Source organism: Lissotriton vulgaris, chromosome 10 (genome assembly GCF_964263255.1).
Source record: "Lissotriton vulgaris chromosome 10, aLisVul1.2, whole genome shotgun sequence".
In the NCBI taxonomy this organism is placed as follows: Eukaryota; Metazoa; Chordata; class Amphibia; order Caudata; family Salamandridae; genus Lissotriton; species Lissotriton vulgaris.
The window spans coordinates 27302365-27320459 of NC_141698.1; the positions used below are offsets into that span (position 1 = coordinate 27302365).

Genomic DNA, 18095 nt, shown 5'->3' on the forward strand with positions numbered 1-18095 from the left:
TAAAACTTGAAACCCCATTTATGTTCTGCCCAAGTCATTGGGCTAATAAAATATATTTGTTGTCTGTTAAAACAAATGGGTGCAAGTAGAAGAAATACTAATGTGGGACATAGTGGCAGATGTGGAAATACTCATACCAAGGAAGAGGATAGTCTCTGCACCTCCTCAGATGCCCACTGTCTTCTAACTCGCCTCCACACCACCCGCACACCAAAATGGAGCTTGCTAACAGTATTGCCTTTTTTAAACTTGAGACCTTACTCACAGTGATGCCTTGTTTTCCTTACTGCTTCCTTGTAGTGAGGTACTACATGGTTTATGTGCTTGAGCTTCCTTCCATAACTTTCAGTCCAATGGGCGATCATCCTCACATTAATGTACTTCAAATGTTCGATCCTTATGACCTCAGCACTCTTCAGTAGTGCTTATGTGTCCCAATCTGAGACCTATCAATCCTGTCTGTGCTTCCTCATGTTAATACCCTTCTAAGTTGCCCAGTCCTCCTCAGTGGTACGTCACATTCTAGGTATGAGCTTCTTCACATTGAAGCATTCCCAGTTGTATGTGGTCTTACATCGATGCAGTTGCCATTTATTTCTGAGCCAGTTCATTCGGTTTGTGTAAGCTTCCTCATATTATTTCACTTCCAGTAAATTATCTTCCTTATGTAAGCACCTCTAATTCCTGTGCCTTGGAGTTTCCTAGTATGTCAGAGTGCATAGTCTTACTATCTCCCATTCCAATGTTGTTGTACTTCCACCTTTCTTTTCACTGCCCCTCCTTGACCTCTTCCCCTCTTTCTGAAGGCAGAGCGTCCTGTGGACCTATTAGAGCACCTTTTGTGAACCAGGCATTTTAGACCTCAAGATGTTTTTACAGGTCAACCATTTTTTTTTGTTGATTATTGTAATTATTTTGAAACCAAAGAATATGGGGGCAGAAGAAATAATACATTGTGTGGCCCTATGACAATTTTATGGCACTTGTGCAGTATATGGCAAGTTAGTCTGCACAGTGTCCTCTGTTGAACTGGTGACCTGGCAGTTTGTCCGGTGACAGTGCAGGTCAAAGGTTAAGCAATCCAAAGGTGTCTGGGCCAGGCACACAGGGCCAAATTGAAGGCGGTTGGTGGGAAACAGTTGAGGGGAATAGCATTTAATTGCACCTGTATTTTGGTGTCTGCCTTTGTTTTTGGGCAATTGTTTAGGATGGAGAGTTCAGCATCTGAAGGAATAGCATGGGTTGGCATCTTGAGCTATGCATTTGCTAATACCTGGTATAATTGTGTTTGATGTTGTTAAGGTGGAATAACCCATGGGATGACAGATCAGCACATAGGTCTAAAAAAAAAATCTCCTTTCTTGTTGTCAATTTGTGAGGACTTGATAGAGACGCTGGTTCTGCAGGACTTGTTTGTGTTGCCATAGATATATATCGGTCTTTCTTTACGATTTAAAAGTAGATTATTAGGGCTTTTTCTTGAAATACTCTGCCAGAAGTGGATGTCTTTATGTATCTTGGGCTGGTTTCATATGTTCATGTTGGTGCTCTAGGCTAGTGCACTGTGGGATTTTCATAGAGCTCTTGCATTGTCAAAAGAATGATTACTTTTGTGTTCCACTTGCTATTCTTATGCAGTTCATGGATGGTAGTATTTTGACTGGCTTTATGGTGCAGCTTCATAGATCCTTTTTGGTGCTACCCTTTAGAAGTCCTCTCCTGTCAGCAGTTCCAACCTGTGTCTGTATTTATTTATTTTGCTGGGTAGTCCACTCCATATGTCTGTTACGAGGATCGCTTTGGTGTACTACCATAGTTTATTATCTTATTCAGTTAACTTCGAAAATAGATGCTTTTCATGTGCCCCTTGTATGGCCCCATTTAGATCTTCATTTTCATATCTATGAAGTAGCATAGATGCCTTTAATAGGGAAAGTTAGAAAGGCCTCATCTGCCTTGGCTGGTCTTGCAGATGTTGCTCTCATGGGCAGTTACATTAAGGTTCTTTTGGTGCCTCTCTATAGATACCTTTTGCTTCATGTAATGAAGCAGCTGACTTGATCTTTGAACCTCTGGGGTTTCATTAAACCGGCTAACATTGAGATGAATGTGGGCCATTCATTTTGGTTGAATTTGTATTGGGCCTCGTCCTTTTATTGAGGATGTGTTTCTACTTCTCATCTGAGGCCTTTTCCTTTGGTTTGGGGGCAAGAGCATTGTCCTTGGATTTGGGGGTTGAGGCCTCCTTCTTGGATAATGTTTTGGGACCAAGGCCTTGTTTTTTTGGTTGATCTGGTTGAGAGGCCTCCTTGGTGAATGGTCTGGGGCTGCAGCCTCGTTCTGTGGATGATCTGGGGCCGCTTATCATTCTTTGGCGAATGATTTACAGCTGATGCCTAGTTCTTTGATTAAGGGGTCACTGGTGTGATTTCCTTTGAGCTCCCTCTGGGTTCATTTTATTTGTGTGGTATGGTGCGAAGTAGTGGTTTGGTTAAGAAAATGGTAGACCGGTCCTTTGGTTGAGATTGTGTTGGTTGAGGCCTTTTACTTAAATCTAGTATGATGGGCTTGTGTCCTTTGGTTGGCTGCAATAGGCCTCATCCTTATATTAACTGAGAGCAAAGTTCATAATCTTTGGTTTAGTCAGTCCTAATCTTGCCATTGTTTTGAGCCATGCTGCAGCCTTTTAGTTTACCATTTTTTGCATAGATTTGCAGTGACTAAGAGCTGCAGGGTATTGGTAAATATGGAGTTTCAGCAGGGGCTGCTCATCATTTTGTGGAGGACTTTTTTTGTCTGGCTCCTATTTTTTTTTTTCTCATTCTATCCTCTTTGCTTTGAACCGTGGTCACAGACGGTGGTTTTTCCACTGCATTCAGAACTCTTCTTTCTCCATGCCTTCCTGTGGTTGCATTGGGCACCACCCTTCCTGCTTCTGTTGTTTTTTTTTCTCTGTTGGTAGCCAGGCCATGTTTTTCAGTGGTAGGCGATTGAAAAGGCCAGGTTGGTGGTGGCCTTTGCTCTGGAGAGAGCCCGCAGTGCTTATGTTTGTTCCCCTCCGTTCAGCTGAAGGGTTGTATCTCTAGTGTGGAAGTGGTCTGTCTCCAGTATTTTGATTCTCATTTGTTTATATTTCTTCCGGCAGCGCTGCCTGACCGTCCTGGGCCAGCGAGTTTCTATGCACTTCAGTGATCCCAAGCCGAAAGTTAATGAGGACTGGCTCTGCGCGAAGGTAAGCAAAGACACAACTGTAAGCTGAAGGCCACAAAAACTACTTTTCCTGGCTGCATGAATGCTGGAAATGAATTGGTCCTAGAAATTAGACATAACCTTTCTGTGAGTGGTGCGTTGTGGATGATGTACTGGTCAGCTGTTGTTACTTTTATAAAGAGCTTCAGTGGTGATGGCAGTCTTTTGGATTTTTAGTAGACAGCAGCTTAGTCTGTTGCTTGCTTCTGTAGTAGGGGATCTCTGTGTATAGTCATAATCTAGTGAATAGTCCCGCCCATGTGCGTGGACCCCGGAGCAATCAAAAATAATTTCTTAAAGTGTCGAAAAAATGTAGAACTGCACAGACACTTAAGAGAGAATTTAAAGACAGATATTGCAGCCTATAAACAGGCTACACTGTCCAGTACTTCAACTAGAAATTCCACCAAAAATCCACCAACAGCAAAGCCTGTCCAGATTTCCTTTGCCTTAACAGCAAAAACCCTCTGGAATGATAGAGAGAAAGACATGGACAGACAAGCCCCATAGGCTGCCATTATGTTGCTCAAAAGAGGATACTGTGCCTTTAAGAGAACTTTCCAGAACTTCACAGTATCCCAGAATGCACTGCAGGTCCCTTTTACTTTCAGTTCTTTTTTCCGGCTCCTGCATACAGGACCCTGGAGCATTGAGCTCTCCCTTTTTAAGGGTTTTTGGTGACTTTTCACTAGTTTTCTCATAGTTAAGTACTTTGTTGTACTTCAGTGTCTTTCTCCTTGGATTTTGCACTCTGTTTTTTGTCGAATATGCCTGCATTATTCGATAAATGCATGGAGTGCTCCAGGAAGAAGGCCAAATCGGATCCCCATGAGGTGTGTATCCTCTGCCTTCCTTCTTCACATGCCCCAGAGGAGTGTGTGATCTGTCAAGGCTTCTCTGGCAGGACCCTGAAGGACAGGAAGAAGATCAGACTTCAGGGCCTCGAGGAAAGAAGATTGAAGGCACAAGGTGGGTCTGGAGGGGCTTCTTCTGCCCATGCTGAGGCCTCTGGGGGGCTCCCCAGGGGCAAGAAGGCCAGCAAACGTCACCATTCTCCGCCTGGGTCTATTGCGCCCACTAGGGCGTCGAGAGGAATGACTACGGTCTGTTCCCCATCGTCCGAGTCGAAACAACGTCGACTCTCGGCGTTAAGGGATGTTACAAGACCATCAAAGTCCCCGGTGACTGTTTCATCGTCGTCGATGTCGGCGTCGAGCGATCGACGTCGACAGGCCCGGCGTCGGCGCTCGCCGTCGAGGCGACACCACCGTTCACCGTCGGCGAAGAGGAGACGTTCGTCGTCAAGGAGGTCCTCGTCGTCAAGGTCGCCGTCGAGGCGCAGAAGATCGCCGTCGAGGCGCAGAAGATCGCCGTCGAGGCGCAGAAGATCGCCGTCGAGGCGAAAGGAGGTCGCCGTCGAGGCGAAAGGAGGTCGCCGTCGAGGCGAAGGCGTTCGTCGCCGAAGAAGAGACGCTCGACGTCAAGGGGCCGGCGCTCGCCGTCTGGTCGCCGTTGTTAGACGTCGAAGAGAGGTGAAAGGAGGCCTGACGCCGTGGGAGGTTCGCCAACGTCCCAGCATGGTAGAGTAGGAGGTTCGCCGGGCGCGGTGTATTCCGAGGTGTATACTCCGTCGGGGAAGGTGACTCCCCCTCCTCCATTGCCAAGGGGTCCCCCTCCGAGGAATCCTACTCCTCCTCCGTTGCCTCCACCGCAACCTGGGCCAGGGTTGCCAGTGAAGCCGCCTCCGGTTCCACCAAGGTAGACTTGGTTGCCTATTCTTCCGACGCCTCCCAAGGGTACGTCGACACTGAAGGCCCCGTCCAAGCACAAGTCACCCGCTCCGGTGGATCCGGTTGATCGTCCTAGGCCGAGGAGGTCACGTTCACACTCCGGACGGAGAGGAAGATCAAGGAGTTGTCATAGATCCTCCACCAGATCAAGGCGTTGCCATAGGAGGCGGGGGTCTAGGACCCGCACAGACTCTTCTAGGACCCATTCCTACTCGCCGACCTTATCGGACTCCCCTGAGACCAGGGTTTCTCCAGTGGATGGCATTGCCAATTTCCAGGAGGTTCTCCTGAGGGGGGCTGCGAAGTTGGGTATCACTGTGACGGCTCCTACACCTTCGACGTCAGTGATATTTGAGACGCTTCAAAGAAGCATTTGTCTCGCCCTCTTCTACCACTAGTACCTGGATTGAAGGAACCTGCAGAGGAGCTGTTCCTCACACCAGCGGTGGTGAAGGCCGCTCCCTCCCGACTTCTAAAGAAGTACAGGGCCCCGGATTCGGACCCTGCCTTTCTGAGAGTAGATCCGGTACCGGATTCGGTGATAGTGACGGTGGCCAGAAAATTACACTCTACCTCCCCGTCATCGACCGTGCCGCCAGATAAAGAAAGTCGATGGATCGACTCTGCTGGAAGGAAGACGTGTGGGACCGCTTCCACAGCCATGAAGGCGTCCAGCGATACAGCTCTGCTGGGACGTTATGACCGGGCGCTGTGGGACTCCCTGCAACAGTTCGTGGAACTGCTACCAAGAGACAAGAGGGAGGACTTACAAGAGATTCTCAAGGAAGGGATGCTGGTGTCCAATCAGGTCATCAGCGCAGCTGCGGATGCCTCCCTGTTGGCTGCCCATGGTTACTGCCATGGAATCAATCAGCGGCGACATGCCTGGCCCGGCTCACGTCACTCAAGCCGGAGGCCCAGCAGCGGGTGGCCAACCTGCCCTTTTCCGGGGATACCTTGTTCGGAAAACACGCAGATGATGAGATGGCCCGCATGAAGGCGGAGGTGGAGACCCTTACGGCTGTGGGCTTGGAGAAGCCCAAAGAGAAGAATTCCTACTGTCCTTTCCAACGACGGTACGGTGCACAAGGAAGAGGACGGGGGCAGTCTTCGGGACAGCAGCAGCAACAACAGCAGCAGTTCCGGAGACCCTTCCAGAAACGGCAGAATGGTAGAGGGCGACAGCAGTCCTCTACCACGAACAAGGGCCCGGCCGGGTCTCGACCCTGAGCGGTTACTTCCCCTTCATCCGTTACCCGCTCCGGTGGGGGGGAAGCTTTCAATTTTTTCTGGCAGAGTGGAGAAAAATTACTCAGGACAAGTGGGTGCTGAATATTGTTTGCAATGGATACAGTCTTCGGTTCATCAGCCCTCCTCCAGCGATCCCTCCGGTCAGCTCGCAGTATCAACTGCGCGAGCTCCATGCGGAGGCCGATATCCTGTTATGGAAAAGGGCGATAGAAGGACGTACCTCTGTCTCAAAGAGGAAGAGGTCTGTACTCCCGGTTCTTCCTGGTTCGCAAGAAGGACAAGAACGAGTTCAGGCCCATTCTGGACTTACGGCAGGCAAACAAGTGGATTCGCAGAGAAAAGTTTTGCTTGCTGTCGTTGCATTAGATTTATCCTCAGTTGCAACAGGGAGACTGGCTTTGTGCAATAGACCTACAGGATGCGTACTTCCATGTGCCCATCACGTGCAAACACAGGAAGTTTCTGCGATTTCAAGTCTGCACCAATCATTATCAGTACACAGTGCTGCCATTCGGGCTGAAATCTGCGCCCAGAACATTCTCGAAGTGTATGGCAGTGGTAGAGGCACACCTAAGAAAGAACAAGGTGTTTGTCTACTCGTACCTGGACGATTGGTTGATCAAGGCCTCCTCCTCGGAAGCTCAAGCACACTTCCAGAAGACGTGCGTTCTCTTGAACAAGTTGGGGTTGCACATCAACATGTCCAAGTCTGTCCCGATCCCGTCCAGTGCATTCAGTACTTGGGCGCCACCATCAATACGCTGTCAGCAAGCGTGTCTCCTTCGGAGGAGCGACGGCTATCGATCCTTCGGAAGGCTCAGGCTCTTATGACCGCTCCATCTACAACAGTGAGGACGGTGTCTTCTCTACTGGGGTCGATGGCCTCTTGTATCTTCCTCACGCACGGCTACACATGAGACCTCTGCAGGAGTGCTTGGAGGACCAATGGGACCAGAGGAAAGGATCTTGGGACGACAAGATACGACTGTCTCTGCATGCTCTTCAGTCTCTGTGAAGTGGTGGTGTTCAGCGTAGAATCTCCTCAGAGGGGTTCCCTTCCACAAGGACATTCCCATTCAGACTATCGTGACGGATGCCTCTCTCCACGGCTGGGGAGCGCTTTCGGGAGAGTTACAGATTCAAGGAACGTGGTCTCCGATGTAGTCCACGTATCACATCAATTTCATGGAACTTAGAGCTGTTCACTTGGCACTGAAGGCCTTTCATCCATCCTTCCAGACCAACTCTCTGCTTGTACAGACGGACAATACGACCACGATGTATTACCTCAACAAGCAGGGGGGCTCGAGATTGCGCACCCTGTCTCGGGAAGCGCAGACGATCTGGCACTGGCTTCTGGCCAGAGGATTGACGATAACGGCTACCCATCTACCAGGTGTGCAGAATGTTCAGGCAGACGCACTGAGCAGACTGATTCAGGAAAACCATGAATGGGTCATAAACGACGAAGTACTAGGAGAAGTCTTCGAAAGGCGGGGGACTCCAGACGTAGATCTGTTTGCCAACGCCGAAAACAGCAAATGCCGAGACTTTGCCTCCAGGTACTACCAGCAAGGGACGCTGGGGAATGCGCTATGGATCAACTGGTCGAACAGCTTTGTGTACGCTTTTCCACCCATTCCCTGATTCCAGCGGTGCTCATCAAGCTGTCCCAGTCCAGGGCACGGATGATCCTGATTGCCCCGGAATGGCTCAGACAGTGGTGATTCACGGACCTGCTTCACCGGTCTCTCCTTCCGCACATACGGCTGCCGTGCAGGCCGGACCTTCTCTCGAAGTTCGGGGGGCAGATGTTGCACCCCAACCTCTCGTCTTTGAGTTTGGCGGCATGGCTCCTGAGAGAGTGCAATATGGCCACTTGAATCTGCCCGAAGATTGCATGGACATACTGAAGGAGTCTAAGCGACCTTCCACTCGGACATCCTATGCTTACAAGTGGAAGAGGTTCTACATTTGGCGCGGTCTGGCCTTAATGTTCATTCCATTAAGGTTCATCTCGCTGCATTGACTGCCTACAGGAAAAGCCCTTCACAGACTTCCTTCTTCCAGATCCCTGTGATCAAAGACTTTTTGGAAGGCTTGAAGAAAGTGTTCCCTCCTGTCAGGCTTCCTTCGCCTTCATGGGAATTGAATGTGGTGCTGTCCAGATTGATGAAGGAGCCTTTTGAACCTATTCATAAGGCTTCGTTGCAGCACCTGTCCTGGAAGGCGGCATTCCTCGTGGCCATTACACCGGCCCGCAGGGTGAGTGAAATTCAGGCGTTGTGTTGCCAGGAACCTTATACTGTATTTCATGCTGCTAAGGTTGTTATGCGTACTCACCCTAAATTTCTTCCCAAGGTTATTTCTGATTTTCATGTCAACCAGACTATAACTTTGCCTACCTTTTTTCAGAATCCTTCCTCTCCAGCGGAAAGGTCCTTACATTCCCTGGATGTTAGGATGGTGTTGAAATTTTATCTGGATAAGACCAAAGATATTCGTAGGTCAGACCAATTGTTCATCAATTATGGATCAGTTTGGACGGGTCTTGCGACCTCTAAGCAGTCCATCTCTAGGTGGATTGTGTCCTGCATACAACTGTGTTACCAGAAGGCTAATATGACCTTAGGAGGTAAACCTAAGGCTCATTCCAACAGGGGCAAAGCTGCCCAGACAGCTTTGCTCCGTAATGTTCCTATTGCAGAAATTTGCAAGGCCGCCACTTGGAAGTCGGTTCATACCTTTGCTAAGCATTACTGTCTGGACACTGATGCCAGGGGAGATGCTCAGGTTGGACAGGCTTCGCTGCAGAATTTAGTATAGATACAATATCAAAGAGAACATTTATAGCGAGCACATCAAGACTTAAGTGAGTCGTTCAAGTGATGTAGAGCAAAAAGTTCAAAAGGCTGTTAGGTTCTTGGTGTATAACACCGGTTTTAATGTTCCTCTGTACTGGCCAACACGTGTTTCATCGCAGGGAACAGACTGCGAATCTTCAGGGCCTCATAGATTGTTAACGCGGTAATGGTTATTTGGCCACCCGGTTGGGATTAGAAATCTAGATGAATAGGTAGTGTACACGAAAACTCGCGTAGTAGGCAGTCTCTCATTGGTATTCAATGAAGGCCTCAAACCGGGAGGAGAAGAATTGGCGCGGTTGCGCCCGAAGTCCAAAACAGGCGGATACACCTGAGTATCAGCATTCCCCCTCCTGTAGTTCCCGGTGCCGTCTTTCGAAAAACGGCACCGGGAACTACAGGAGGGGGAATGCTGATACTCAGGTGTATCCGCCTGTTTTGGACTTCGGGCGCAACCGCGCCAATTCTTCTCCTCCCGGTTTGAGGCCTTCATTGAATACCAATGAGAGACTGCCTACTACGCGAGTTTTCGTGTACACTACCTATTCATCTATATTTCTAATCCCAACCGGGTGGCCAAATAACCATTACCGCGTTAACAATCTATGAGGCCCTGAAGATTCGCAGTCTGTTCCCTGCGATGAAACACGTGTTGGCCAGTACAGAGGAACATTAAAACCGGTGTTATACACCAAGAACCTAACAGCCTTTTGAACTTTTTGCTCTACATCACTTGAACGACTCACTTAAGTCTTGATGTGCTCGCTATAAATTTTCTCTTTGATATTGTATCTATACTAAACAATTACTGTTTGTCTACAGTGCAAGGGCTCTGTTGTTTCTATACAATTTGTGTGGATCTCTATGGTCCCACGTTGAGCGGTTACGAGGGATTACCGCCCGCCCCTTTTTGCCTGGACTTATGTACTCCTGAATAGCATATAACTTGCGGTAACTTTGGTGTGCGCCTGATCAACTCTGGAACAACCCAAAAACCCTCCCAGTTGTTTTTGTTCGCTGCGGAATTTGTTCGCACAATAGTGGTGTTGATTCTTTCTCCACCGCCGCTTTGGTGCGGGGATGGGCTTGCCATTCTATTCACTAGATTATGACTATACACAGAGATCCCCTACTACAGAAGGAGTAGTTTCTGTCCTGTAACTCCAGTTCTGTAGTAGGGGTATCTCTGTTATAGTCATAAGCGCCCGCCCTCCTCCCCGGTGGAGAGATATTCATGTAAGGAATGCTACAGGTCTGGCGTGTTACGCCTTCAAAAAGAACTGAAAGTAAAAGGGACCTGCAGTGCATTCTGGGATACTGAGAGTGTTCTGGAAAGTTCTCTTAAAGGCACAGTAGCCTGTTTTGAGCCGCATAATGGCAGCCTATGGGGCTTGTCTGTCCATGTCTTCCTCTCTATCATTCCAGAGGGTTTTTGCTGCTAAGGCAAGGGAAATCTGGACAGGCTTTGCTGTTTGTGGATTTTGGTGGAATTTCTAGTTGAAGTACTGGACAGTGTAGCCTGGTTATAGGCTGCATTATCTGTCTTTAAATTCTCTCTTACGTGTCTGTGCAGTTCTGCATTTTTTCGACACTTTAAGAGATTATTTTTGTTTGCTCCGGGGTCCACGCACATGTGCGGGACTATTCACTAGATTATGACTATAACAGAGATACCCCTACTACAGAACTGGAGTTACAGGACAGAAACTACTCCTTTCTACGCAGGACTCCATGCATTTTATCATGTTTTGTAGTTTGTACATGGCCCCCAGGAAGAAATATCTGGCACCTCTACTAAGAGAGGCAGGCTTATCCAGGTTAGGCCTGCCTTAGTCTATTTACAGTCCTTGTGTAGCAATCGGGATATTTTCTGTGTAGCCAGTTTTTTAGTGGCGGCTTATAGAATTAAATCTAAAAGGGGCCTTTGAGGGATTTTGTACAGTTTTAGCGTGTAATAACAGCATAATGCTTGTATAGTGTTCATGTTTACATCTGTCTAAAGCATGCACCCATAATGATTTTTATGACTGTGTATATGTATGTAATAAGTGATTTTTAATTGTATATAAATGTTTTATTCCTTTTATGATTTTAACAAATCGAGTAAAGTGTATTTGACTGACTGATCAGAGTCTTGATATGTCACATACAGAGCCAGCTTCCTAAGGAGTGATGTATTTAAAGAAAGTACTGATAACACTAGTGACGCTCACTAACCGTTACTTCTTAATTAGCCATCATACACACCAGTATTCTCATTCACATTATCACCTTTGATCTTGAGCCACTACTGTTGGGTTAATGTAAATCTGTCTTTTGAAAATGAAGTCTCTCCCTGTGTATCCTAATGGAATCCAATTAGTTAAAGCAGACACCGAAGAATGCCTCTGCATCAAAGCAAAAAAAACAGCTGGGGAGTTTATGGAAGCTGAAAAGAAGCTCTGCATCATAATGAACCTTGCTGCCCACGTCTGTGCTGTCATTATAGCTCACTTGCATGTCTGATGCAGGAGGTCTGCTATAGAAATTAGAAATTGAAAATTTGAGAGGTTTCAAGACCTTGAGGAGGACTTTGATCCCCTTGATCTAGAATTGGCAGTCTTCTCACTCTTGTAAAAGGCTTTCCTTCCTACTGAAGATTTTTAACCAGAGGACAAGTCGTCTTGCGCTGACCTCATTCATAAAGTTACCCACATTGCACTACAATTTAACATTCCATTGAAGGAAAACTACTCTATTTTTGCTTTAGAAACTGTGGACCAACAGAAGAAATAATGATAGTCTTCAGCTGATAAAAATCCCTCAAGTTTGTTTCCAACTGGAGCTGCACAGACAAAATAAAGGTCTTTGGCAGTGAGAGGCCTGCACTCAGCTGAATGCAATGTAGCTCTCTATGTAATATTCCCAACAGCATGGTCACTTCCCTGTCAATATTCAGGATGCTCATATTTGGCCCAAATCTACCTGCTTAGCAACATAGCCCTGTACAAATAATGGGACAGGCACACGCTGGAGCACAGAAAACTTTCCTGGAATGTTTCCCTCATGAGAAACCACTTTCTAGGAATATAAGAAGGCTTCTGGTGAAGAGAGAAGTAATGGATTTGTATTACGGCTTTGCCAATAGCCAGCCGGCAGTGGGCATCACTATGTTGCGGTGCATGGATTATGGTGTTCTGAACCATTAGTTAACCATAGATTAGCACTATGTTTAGCTTCTATGAAGAAGCAGGTTGCAACGTGTGAAAATCCTGATTCCAATTTTTAAGCAGCTATGTACAAGGGATCCTTTGAATAGTAGGTTTCCTGCTGCTGCTCCTTAACCCCTTCGACACTGATGACGAGCTGGGCTCGTCATGGTGTAGCCCGCTCGCACACTGATGACGAGCCCAGCTCGTCACGCAAAGTGCGATTTTGAAAAACCCAGCGCGCTAGCGGAATTCCGCTAGCGCGCATGCGGTTAAAGTAATGAATCGGACTAGGTGGGTGCACAAGTCCCTAAACAAAGTAAATATGGTGCAATTTGAAGCACATCAAAATCCTTGACTGGCCACCTAAACACAAATGCTTACATTTGAAACATAACATCTTCCTACTTAAAGGCCTTTCAGCATCCTTGAGGGTGCACTTAGTTGCAAATTTCAGAGTGCAAGCTTTAGGATTTGAGCAGCCACGCCGCCTGGATCATTCACAGAATATTCCCTTCATCTTGGACAGTAAACCAGATTTTGCCAGCATTTCTTATAAAAGCACAGACACCTGCATTAGGTCTTTGGTGTTCTCCTATGTAGTACTCATGGGTAACTCTTGTCGATAGGACCGTTCTCTTATTTTGAAAATTAGTGGCAAAGGAGTAAAGTCATTTGTAAATGTCTTGAAAGGAATGATTTTCAGAAATTTCCTTCTGGAATCCAAAAAATAAAATATTGCCTTTTCTCTTCTGATGTATACATATCTGTGAATAGGCAGGAGGTTGTCCCGTGGGGGCCAAGGTACTGGGCTGAGGGTTTTGGTGACTGAAAGAAAGGAATTTGATTACTGCCATCCAGTGTCATCATTTGTTTTTTGTTTGTTTTGCAGTGCGGAGTCCAGAATTTCAAGCGTAGAGAGAAATGCTTCAAGTGTAGTGTCCCCAGAGCAGGTAAGAATTTTAGACTGGATAGTACAGATTCACAGTTCTGACCTACAGTATTCCCTGTTCCAAGCACACTGCCTCACTTCCCAACCTTTCTGTCAGTGGACTTCGACCTGTTCTGCAAAGCTCTTCTATGGCAGCACTGAGACACATGCATGTATGTGTGGTTCTGCTAGTGGCCCTAAATGCAAATCTGCTTTTCAAATGCAGGCTAGCTACAGCTTTTTCTAACCACCGCATGACTGACCTGCATCACCCCGCTACAACTAATTATTTCTTCTCACATTTGCCATTGCTCACCATTGTTGACCTGCTGCACACACTATTCTATTAATACCACATTCACAGCTTTATCAGTGCACATTCATGTAGACTTGCAGCTGCCCTGCTTTTCCTCATTTGCTGTTATAAGTCACTCTGTGTTCCCTCAGATCGTACCAGCCTCCTATGTTGTTAGTCTCTACTACTACTACTTGCTCTGGATGTTGGTCTACAGGTTCTCAACCTGTTAAAGTGCAGCATTCCTCAAGTTGTAGTAATCTGTATTTGACAATATAAGCTTGCTGAGCAGATCTTATCACTTAACAGGTCAAGTATTCCTTTAGGTTCTATGTTATGTTATGTTAAAAGGATTTTTACCGCGCACGGTCACCAATCGGTTTCATGGCGCTCATAGACTAAGCGGGGAGGATAAGCAGAGAGGTTTATTCATAGGCTAGCATGGTAGAGATGGGTTTTAAGAAGTTTGCGAAAACAGGTGTAATCAGAACAGAGTCGTATAGTGGAGGGAAGGGAATTCCAGGTTGAAGGGGCAAGAAAGGAAAAACAGGAGCCACCATGTTTTTTCCGTTTGAACCTGGGGACGATTAGAAGGTTGTGTGCAGAGGACCGGAGATTCCTGAGGGGAATGTGACGCTTGAGGCTGAGGGAAGTGAAGGCTGGGGCAAGGGCAAGGAGTGACTTAAAAACAGTACAGCCCAGTTTGAAAATACATCGAGAGGCTACCGGGAGCCAGTGCAGTCTCCTCAACAGGGGCGAGACATGTTGATGCTTAGGTTGTTGAAAGATCAGTCTGGCTGCCTGATTTTGCACCAGCTGAAGCCGATGAAGATGGTAGGCAGGGATCCCCACATACAGGGAGTTGGCATAGTCAATACCAGAGGTGACAAGGGCCATGATGACAAGTGTAAGAGCCTCTGTAGTGAGGAACCTTCGGATTTTACAAATTCTGCGCAGATGGTAGAAGCAAGCAGCAGTGACGGCGTTAATTTGAGGTCTCATGGATAAGTCACTGGAGATGATAACGCCAAGGCTCCTCACAGTATTGATGGGACAGGGTGGGGGTCCAAGAGATTGGGGCCAAAAACTGGAGCGCCAGGGGTTGGAGGACCCTCCTGTCAGGACCAGCTCTGTCTTGCTGGGGTTGAGCTTCAGCTGGCTAAAATGCATCCACTCGGAGATGGCAAGCATAGTGGATTGGAAGTTGGTACAGGAAGAAGGGGAGGAGTCGATGGGAAAGATTAACTGTAAGTCATCCGCATAGTTGAAGATGGTGACAGGGGTGTGGCGAAGAGAGGCTAAGAGGGGTTGCATATAGAGATTAAACCAGAGGGGCGAAAGGGCAGAACCCTGGGGGACACCACAGGAAAGTGAGGAGTAGGGGGCAGAAAAATGGATAGATGAACTGATTGGGAACGCTGGTGCAGGAAGGAATTGATCCATGTTAAGGCCAGGCCCTGAATGCCTGCATTTCTGACACGGTCGATCAAGATGGTGTGATCGACCGTGTCGAAAGCAGCCGACAGATCTAATAGGACAAGGGCTTGGGTCAGATTCTTATCGGCACCTTGTCTCAGCGCATCCATTACGGCCACGATGACAGCTTCCGTTGAGTGGGCCGGTCTAAACCCGGCTTGTTGGTCGTCAAGAAAGAAGGATTTTTCAATGAAAGCGCTGAGGCAGCGGGTAACATAGGTCTCCAAAACTTTCCCCAAATAGGGGAGGAGGGAGATCGGCCGATAGTTGCTCAGAACCGATGGATCAGCACAAGACTTTTTAAGTATAGGTACAACAACTGCTTGTTTGAAAGCATCGGGGACAGAGCCTGTAGCGAGTGAGTTATTAAGAAGAGCTAACAGGCCAAGAAGGCAGCTTTCAAAATTTGAGGGTGACAACAGTCATTGGGGGAGCCTGAGCTGACCGCGTGTAATAAAGAGATGAATTCAGACTGGGAAATGGGGGGAAATTCATACAAACAGCAAGGGTTCATGGGAGGTAGGGAGCAAGCAGTGGATGAGGAAGGGGAAGGAATGTTGTTTTTGATGGTGGTAATCTTATCAATAAAGAATGAATTGAGGGAATCGCAGAGGGCCTGTGAGGGTTGGGGTTGCGCAGTAACACGGTCGGGCAGGGATAGTTCTTCTACGATTGAAAAGATATCCTTAGTTTTGGATGCTGAGCTAAGAATTTTCTGGGAAAAATAGAAAGATTTAGCCGATAGAATAGATTTTTTGTACAGTTTTAATAGGTCAATATAGACGGTTTTTAGTAGGGGGTCATAGTTACGCCTCCACCGGCGCTCGGCTTGTCTGAGAGCTAATTTGTCAAGTTTAAGTTGGTCTGTAAACCAGCGCTGAGCATCATGCGGGCGTTTGGTTTTAATGGTTCTCATCGGGGCGACCACGTCGCTTGCCTGTGTCACCCTTTGATTAAGGATGGCTGTTTGGGTATTTATCAGGGTCAAGTCACTGGGGGAAGTAGTAAGCAAAATAGAGTGAAAATGAGAGATATCGGCTCGCTTCCAGTTACGTGCCGTGAAGTTAGTAGTGGATGGGGGACGGGTGGGCAAAGTAAGTTTCAGTGAGAAGGAGATAAAGAAATGATCCAACCAGGTACAAGGATAGACTAGAGGAAGGGAGATGTCAAGATTGGCCGTCCATACTTGGTCGAGAATGTGACCTTTAGTGTGGGTAGCTACTGAAATGTGCTGTTTACAGTTCAGGCCATGTAGCAGATCTGTGAATTCTGCAGACAAACTACTTTCCCGGGGGTCAGATGGCCAGTTCTAGCTGTCCTTCAGTTCATATTGCTTTGTTTTTTTTCACCTAGGTGATACGTACCCCATCACTGGAATACATTGGAACGTAAAAATGCTTCTAATCCTAATTCTGTTTCTCCATTATGGTTACTTCACTGCCGATGTGCAGGAGTTTCCAAGACATTACCGATAGACTCCTATCCTATTTGTCATTCATAAATATCAGTGGAAGTTCCTATGATGAAAGCAAATTCTTTCTTAATTCTCGTTCTTGGGCGTGGACGAGTTCCATGATGTTCATGATGAAAGTCCTGCACTTGAAGCTCTTAATCGTTGAAGATCCATGTTTGACAAGCTCAGTTTCTATTTCGATGCTGTTTGGGAAATAATGGGAGTCTTGTCCGGAATGTGAATGCCTGTAGCAATCCAATCATTGGGGAGGAAGTTTTAAAATAATTTCTGGCAGTGCAACCTTATATCTTTTAGGGAAATCTACATGCAAGAAAGATGTAGACGGTAGGGTTAAAACACCCTTGTAATACTGTTCTGTTTGTAGTGTACCCACCTCATTATTTGGCCCTCACTGCAGTTCAAACTTGGAGGGACTTTAAAGTCAATTCCTAATGGCTACTTAAGAGTTATGTTGTAGTGCAGGTAGTATAAAGAGGATTTCCTGGCCGCTACTTACTATAGACTATTCCACTACCTTGGTGCGCATTTGAAGATAGACTGTTCACCAGGTCAGTTGCCTGTTCTCGCCTGAACTGTATTTGCAAATTTGGGCTAGCAGAAAGCTCTGTTCCCATTTAATTTGCTTTGATTCTGATACTTCTAGTCGTAGCTGGGCTTAGTCCATGTAAAACTTGTGGTCCTTGTGAATGGCCCTTGTTCAAAATGCATCTACTACTTCTGAACAAAGATGAAGCCATTGCAACATTCTGTAGTAGGGGATCTCTGTGTATAGTCATAATCTAGTGAATAGTCCCGCCCATGTGCGTGGACCCCGGAGCAATCAAAAATAATCTCTTACAGTGTCAAACAAGCATTTACAATGCAATGGTTTTGCCTTTGTTAAAGTTAGAGCTATTGGCATTGCTCTTGACATTATTTTTATTAATGTTTTTTTTAACTTAAATAAATGGCATTGTCATTTACAATGCCACTAGCTTTATCTCCCGCAAATGACACACACAGAGCCCCCCCCCCCCACACCGAGCCCCCCACACACACAGCCACACAGAGCCCCCCACACACACAGCCACACAAAGCCCCTCACGCACACTGCCAAACAAAGCTTCCTACACACACAGCCACACAAAGCTTCCCACACACACAGCCACACGGAGCCCTCCACACACACCCACACAGCACAAGCAGGCAACAGGAGCACACGGAGGCACAAGCAGGCAACAGGGGCACACGGAGGCACAAGCAGGCAACAGGGGCACACAGAGGCACAAGCAGGCAACAGGGGCACACAGAGGCACAAGCAGGCAACAGGGGCACACAGAGGCGCAACAGGGGCACACGGAGGCACAAGTTTCAAGATTTGGGCATAAACAGGAGTTTTTACTCTACAAGGCCCATGATAATAACTGCAAGCAGACTTGTCGTTGTATATTCCAGAGACAAATCCTCCAAGTTAAACATGGAGGAATTGGTCTCAGGAAAAAGGGCCAGAATTATAATATGCAGGAATCGCTGGAGTTCCTCCCCATTCCAAAGGGGCCTACAGGAGATGAGTTAGGATGTCCAATTAATACGGCAAC

At 47.0% G+C, this 18095-nt stretch overlaps 1 protein-coding gene across 1 annotated transcript in view; it reads left to right on the top strand.

Moving 5' to 3' along the window:
- Nucleotides 1–18095, top strand: part of RBM10 (RNA binding motif protein 10) — a 185696-nt gene that overhangs the window by 80634 nt on the left and 86967 nt on the right. The window contains exons 9-10 of the mRNA XM_086940312.1: nt 3146–3232; nt 13235–13295. Coding sequence (XP_086796438.1) covers nt 3146–3232; nt 13235–13295 — 148 coding nt within the window. The remainder of the gene's footprint in view (nt 1–3145; nt 3233–13234; nt 13296–18095) is intronic.